Source organism: Pundamilia nyererei, unplaced genomic scaffold (genome assembly GCF_000239375.1).
Source record: "Pundamilia nyererei isolate P.nyererei 1_Seehausen unplaced genomic scaffold, PunNye1.0 scaffold00422, whole genome shotgun sequence".
Taxonomy (NCBI): Eukaryota; Metazoa; Chordata; class Actinopteri; order Cichliformes; family Cichlidae; genus Pundamilia; species Pundamilia nyererei.
In genome coordinates this window covers 100,355-107,158 of record NW_005187823.1, presented here as the reverse complement: position 1 = coordinate 107,158, position 6,804 = coordinate 100,355, and the positions used below count along the sequence as shown (strand labels likewise).

The following is a 6,804-nucleotide window of genomic DNA, read 5'->3' as shown; positions in this document are numbered from 1 at the left end:
AAGCAGAGATGGCCAACTGCTCCAGCGTTGCACTGCCAGCGATCAGCTCGGGCATCTTTGGTTTCCCTGTTGACCTCTGTGCTGAGACCATAGCCCAGGCAGTTCGGGAGCACTGTGACAGCCCACAAGGTCTGAGATCATTAACTGAGATTCACCTGGTGGACAACAATGATAGCACCGTCAGAGTCATGGCTACAGCTGTGAGCAAGGAGTTCTCAGACCTCGGACCTATCATGACCATCCCACAGCAAGCAGGCGGGAAACGAACAGGAGCTTCAGGGTAATTTTTTTTAACCTTTTTTAATAATGAACTTTTACTGTAAACATCTTAACATTGATACTCATCAAGCTCATGATCACAGGTAACAATATCCAGCTCCATGTAACGTCCTTATTTGGATTTTGTCTGTTGTATAACTGTATAAGCACTTCTGTATACCTGACAGCATGGAGGTAATCTATATCCACAATCCCCCAAAATAAAACTATTTCTTTAAATCTTTTCAGTAAACCTTGTTGATGCTGAGCTAGTTGAGAAAGATTATATCAATTTATTGGTCAGATTTATGGTTTATGGCTTCCTAAGCCACAAAGATGGCTGAGCAGCTATTATTAACTTTAAATGGCTGCTTAAGTATTCAGTCAAATTGGAGTCATTTGGAAAGTATTTAAAATTGTCATTACTTCCTAGTGGACATAAGCGGGGTCGAGGCAGAGGCAGAGGTCAGAACCAATCACATGATGCCAGCTGGTGTAATGAAAAACGAGAAGAAGGAAGAGGCGGTGGAAGAGGAGGTGGAAGGGGAGGAAATCATCACGGTAACAGGGGAGGCCTGAGCCCCAAGCAACAAATCAGCCATAGAGAGCATGGAGGGTAAGGTGGTTCCCCTTCTATTTCTTTGGTTTTATCACACTCTTGATGACCTCATGTTCATGAGGCCTCTTTGATATCATCTGTCCTGTTATCTGATTGGATGCAGGTTGGAGCAGACCACAGCTGAGGGGCTGAAGATCATTTTATGTAAGGGAAGCATTCAGGACCAGACTGTGAGTACCTGTGCTGTCATTTGGATCATAGTTTAGAGGATTCTGTAAATGTTCATGTAATTACAACATGAAGGGATAGATTTGGCTTTAAAACAGGATTAAAAGTAAATTCTGGTTTATGCAGTTGTTTTTTTTCAATCTGTCGCTGTCTTTTCATGTTTTTGTGGAGTTTCTGTTCTGCTGAACACCACAACAGTGTTCACCACAGGGCCAAATGAGCTTACTACATAAATTCATTGAATGCTGAGTTTACAAAGGAATGCTCATCAAAGACTTTTGTGCATTAGTGCATTGGTAAATACAGCACATTCAACTGATTCCAATTTGAAAGCTGCTTTATGTTTTTAATTGACTCGTGTGAAGGTGTCACATGTTTCAAACACGACTCAAACTTTGCTCATTTAACTATAATTTGATTAGCATGTCAAAATGCCTGGATACATTTCCTGGTCTTTCTATATCAGGCAGAAATAACATATTAATTAAGAACAAAGCTACACACCTTTATCAGCAGGAACAACGAGGGCACAAACAAATCTGATCACATAATTAAGAATTTATACTGCAATATTTTTATGGAAGACTGTACAGTTTGTGTATTTTATATACTGCAGTTTGCAGACATTTAGTGTCTCGGCCTTTTTAATGCAAAAATAATGAGATATTTTTGATTTTTTACTTAAAACTGACTTTCATTTACCGAGCTTTTTGTGATTTTACTTTTGTTCCACAGACTGACGTCATCGTCAACACCATCTCAGAGGACATGACACTGAACCAGGGAGCTGTGTCCAAAGCCATCCTGTCAGCAGCTGGAAGCAGTCTGCAGGACGCCATCTACTCTGAAGTCAGAAGGAACACGCTGCGATACGGTGATGTTGTCGTCACTGACGGCTACAACCTCACGTGCCAGAAAGTCTTTCATGCTGTTTGTCCTTTCTGGGACAAAGGAGGCGGCCAGGCAGAGGAGGTGAGGCTTAATAAAGGTTGGACACTGTAAACATGAAGGACCCAGGATACACAGTTTAGTTTTCCAGCTGCTGGTCGCACACACACCAGCTCTGGGTCCTGATGCCACTGAAATAAGGAGAGCGTGAATAGTCTATTAGGCTCAGCTGCCCTGTCAGCCTGCTGGGCACTGCCCCCTGAGCCCACTGCACCACCCTACCCTCTCCCAGCCTATCACCCCTTTGGACCACCATGAACTTAAATGACTGTGGACAAATACACTGGGTTATCTGGGCGTTGGCATCTTTCATGCGGTGGAGCCATTGCAGCTGGGCGTGGTCTGAGCAGAGGGTGAATAAGTGTCCCAGGATGCAATAACAAAGAGAGCTGACTGCCCACTGGATTGCCAGACACTCTTTCTCCACCATGCTGTACCTGGCCTCCCTCTCCGACAGCCTCCGACTGATGTAGACTACAGGGCAGTCAACCCGCCTTACCTGCTGTGACAAAACTGCCCCCAGCCCTCTGTTTGAGACATCCATCTACAGAACGAAAGGGAAGTAGAAGTTACATGTGTGAGACAGGGGCTCCCACAAAGAACCTTTTTAAACCACACAAAAGCCGCCTTGATCTGCTCCATCCACTGGACCAGATCTGGGGCACCATTTTGGTCAAGGGGCTGGTCAGGTTTGCAAAGTTTGGAACAAGCTGGTCTTAATAACCAGCCAGTTCCAAGAACCACCATCTAAGGGGCGCATCTGTCCACCTCCCAAGTGGTACCCGTTATACTCTACCTCTCTCCCTCAAACCACACACTTCTTTGGGTTGGCCATGAGCCCCACCTGGCTCAGGGACTCCAGGACTGTGGCCACCCCCTGCACATGCTCTGCCCAGGTGTCACTCTGAATGATAGCATCATCCAAATAGGCAGCAGGCATAAGGAGCACCTGGTCCATGAGGTGTGAGGCCAGGGCTCCGAACAAGCCGAACAGAAGTGTAACCAAATGGTGGAATTTTGCACCTCCAACTCATCTCTCTTCTTCACCAGGCTCACCAGAGAAGCATCTCTCCATGCTTTGAGGAGGTTGAGGTGATATACAAGTGTGGTTCCTCCCCTGTCTGACCATACCACCTCATAGTCTATGTCCCCCACCTACCGTGTGACCACAAAGGGTCCTTGCCAGTTGGCAAGTAATTTTGAGCTAGAAGACGGGAGTAATACAAGCACTTTATGTCCAGGGAAAATGAGTCTAGCCCCTCTGTTGTGCAGGTGCTGTTGACGTTGCTGGACCTGGGACAAATTTTGCTGTGATAACCTTCCCAATGTGTGCAGTTTTGCTCTCAGGTCCAGAACATATTGAATTTCAATTATAGCTGGGCGCCGACCTTCCTTCCAGTTTCCTTTAATCAGGTCCAACACCCCCACAGCTTTATGCCAAACAGTAACTCAAAGGGAGACGATCCTGTGGGGGTCTCAGGATTGTCTGTTGTTTGCAGTGCACCTCACGCCCTGCAAACAACAGAAGGTCCAACCAGCAATCCCAATTGCATTCATCCTCGTGAATGAACGTATGAATCATGGACTTTAAGTCTTATTCAGCTGCAACAGCCCACCAGTCTGAAGGCGACAGATGCCATCCAAACAGACTTAATGCCCAATAATTTCTAAAGCTCTTTGAGTGTGTGAGACATGAATGACGTGTCCTGGTCAGTCAGTATCTCTTTCGAATTTTGTCTGAGATGCTTGTGAGATGACCAGAAACACCACGTTCTGTGCAGAACTGGTGCACAGCGGCACAGCTTTGGGATATCACGCTGCATAATCTACCAGAATTATTACAAAGCAATATCTGCATGCACATGAAATGGCCCGATGAAGTCCATGCCAATGCACTCAAACAGGACCTCCATTAATGGTCTCGGGCGCAAAGGTGCTTTTGGAATTGCTGGCTACTTAACACAGTGGCTGCTCCTCCGAGAGGAGGGGGGTTCAGGGCAAGTTCAGGGCAGCCGTCTGAGCTTCCCCTGGAACATTTTCAGGAATGCCTGGGAGTCATTGCCTGGCTCCATCCGGTGCAGCTTTATCCTGCAGCTTCTCCAGCCGGACGTGATGCATCGCCACCTGCTTCTTGTGCATCACAGCAAGCTAAACCATCATCTGGCCAGTTGTGTGGGTTGTGGGTCTGACATGCCCAACTAGGTTTTGTACCAGTGCAAACGTGAAAGAACCAGGACACGCAGTTTTGGGCAGTGAAACGTGTTCATTTGTGACTCATTGCAGGTTCTCCCGCTGGTCACACAGCAACTCCAGATGCTGTTGTCACTGAACTAAGGAGCATGATTAGTCTGTTAGGCTCAGCTGCCCCGTCAGCCTACCGAGTACTGCCCCTGAGCCCACTGCACCACCCCACCTCTGCAGAGGAATTGCAGACCACACCCCAGCACAAACACTTAAAGTGTGTCCCACAGACATCTGCATTTCTTCTGCAGAAAGCCGTTTCTATTCTCTTTTCTTTTCTTAAACTCTGTTATTCTTATAAGCCCCAGCATGTGTGAGATACTAACTAACTTCTGATACTAACATAGCACTTCTCTACTGTAACGCGGTTACTCTACCTGAGAACTCCAGATTCTTTCTACAAGCCTCGCACATTCATCCGATCACTGTTTTCTATCCCCAAAAGCTTTTTTAACCATCATTCATGCACTCGTCCACTGAGGGATGCATCAGGAGAAACTCTGCGCCCCTCACCACCACTGAAAACTCCACTTTTGTTCCTGGTCGTTCACATACCATACTGTGTATCTTGCCCAGTCACTGAAGTCCAGCTTCACTTTGTCTTATCTCTGTTTGTCAGGAGTTAACGTCCATCATCAGATACTGTCTGGTGGAGGCTGAGAAACGTCAGATGGCATCGTTGTCCTTCCCAGCCATCGGGACAGGAAACCTGAGCTTCCCCAGAGCCCTGGTGTCCAAACTCCTGCTGAGGGAGATCCGCTCGTACAGCAGCAGCAGAAACCCTCGCTGTTTGAGAGAGGTGGTCATCGTCGTTCACCCCAGTGACAGCCAAACCGTGGATGTGAGTTTGTGACTCTGATAGGAGCTGAGAGTGTTTAAGTGCTTATCACGTTCTGACAGTGAGCACTAGAGATGAGCAAACCCACAACAAACACATGGACACATAATGTGCAGGCAGACACTGATCAGTCACACCGTCACCTAGCTTAGCACACAAACTGGTGAAGCTGCTTGTGGCTACAGGTAGCAAAAACCACACTGAGTGGTGATACACACTGTTAGTACAGTGGTCCCTCGCTATAACGCGCTTCACCTTAAGCCGCCCGTGGATTTCTTTTGTGGGCAATTTTGCATGTTTCCTGTTTTTTGTGTTTTTTTACAGCGCATTGTGTTCTGCATCCTCATCGGCTGTAGACCATTGTCGGTGTCTCCTGTGCAGTACAGAATGTGTTCGGCTTGTCAAATTTACAGCAGTGTGACTCTGAAGTGCTGTACTCTCAGTGTTGGGAAGGTTACTTTTAAAATGTATTCCACTGCAGATTACAGAATACATGCCGAACAATGTATTTTGTAACGTATTGTGTTACGTTACTCAGTGAGAGTAACGTATTCTGAATACCTTGGATTACTTAATATGGTATCACAACTACATGAATGTCCTATTGCTGTGTGATTTATTACTATTACTGAAGGTTACTCTCCACACCAACACCAGCTAGATGTTTAAATCTTAATATAAATGAGTAACAGTAGGTGCACATTAGGTAAGGCTGCACTTTTTGCAGCGATCTCGTATAGAAACTATTCCCGCGGCTCCGAACCGTAGTAAAGGACCTCTGGCTGATACGTCGGGTTCGTGTCGGCTCGTAGCTGAAAACTAGCTTTGCTTTGTTGTCTGGGTCGACTTTGTTAGCGAGAGACAGAGAGAGGCGTTGAAAGGCTCCAACGGAGCTTATTGTTTCAGAGGAAACACGAACACAGCGTACAGTCGAGTCTTAACAGCTTACTTACAGCTGGGCTCATCAGGCTCTCTGTTTGGCTGCAGTGGTTGTTATTATATTTACATGCTTCCAGCTCCCGTTTCTGCTCTGTGACAAGTTGTACTTTTCCTTTTTCTCCCTCCCTCGCACTCACCAAAAATATTACCAAATATAGAGAGGACAGAGCCTTATGACACAGGAAAATACCGCCGTGTAATCCATTTATTTCAACAAAGTAACTGTATTCTAAATACCACCTTTTTAAACGGTAACTGTAACGGAATACAGTTACTCATATTTTGTAGTACACCATTAAGCAGTCAATGCTTTTTATTTCTTAGGTAATGACATTAGCAGAATCATGTTTTGTCAGCAGTGTCAAGCATACAAGCAGCTGATTTCATTAGAGCTGTATGAGAATATATTTGACGCTGCTTCAGGAGGAACAAACCTATGATGTAAACTTAGCAACAAAAGACAATAAAAACTGAAAAATCAAACACAACAAAGATTAAATCAGACTACATTAAATAATCTCATTAACATGTAATTAAAACCACCTTCAGGTTTAAAAGGATAAAACATTAAATAGTATTTTTTCTCTGCACTGAGCTGCAGTTACAGCAGCTTCATCAGTGCTGTGAAAACAAAAAATCACCAGCATGAACGTAACACATGAAATATATTATCAGTGTTTCACCAGAGAGTTCACCGGTCAGAGGAACGTCCAACATGAAGCACGTGGTTTTCATGAGGTACCAGCTCAACAGGCTGTCGACCAATCACAGCACTCCTCAGGTAAGAACCATC

The 6,804-nt window shown here is 45.4% G+C and overlaps 1 protein-coding gene across 1 annotated transcript in view; it reads left to right on the top strand.

The window, feature by feature from the left end:
* LOC102204271 (poly [ADP-ribose] polymerase 14-like) overlaps nucleotides 1–6,804 on the top strand; it is a gene marked incomplete at its 3' end in the record, with an annotated part of 12,770 nt that overhangs the window by 4,472 nt on the left and 1,494 nt on the right. Inside the window, exons 4-9 of the mRNA XM_005753347.1 lie at nucleotides 7–280; nucleotides 692–874; nucleotides 981–1,047; nucleotides 1,781–2,017; nucleotides 4,854–5,075; nucleotides 6,687–6,792. Of these exons, the coding sequence (XP_005753404.1) occupies nucleotides 7–280; nucleotides 692–874; nucleotides 981–1,047; nucleotides 1,781–2,017; nucleotides 4,854–5,075; nucleotides 6,687–6,792 (1,089 nt within the window). The remainder of the gene's footprint in view (nucleotides 1–6; nucleotides 281–691; nucleotides 875–980; nucleotides 1,048–1,780; nucleotides 2,018–4,853; nucleotides 5,076–6,686; nucleotides 6,793–6,804) is intronic.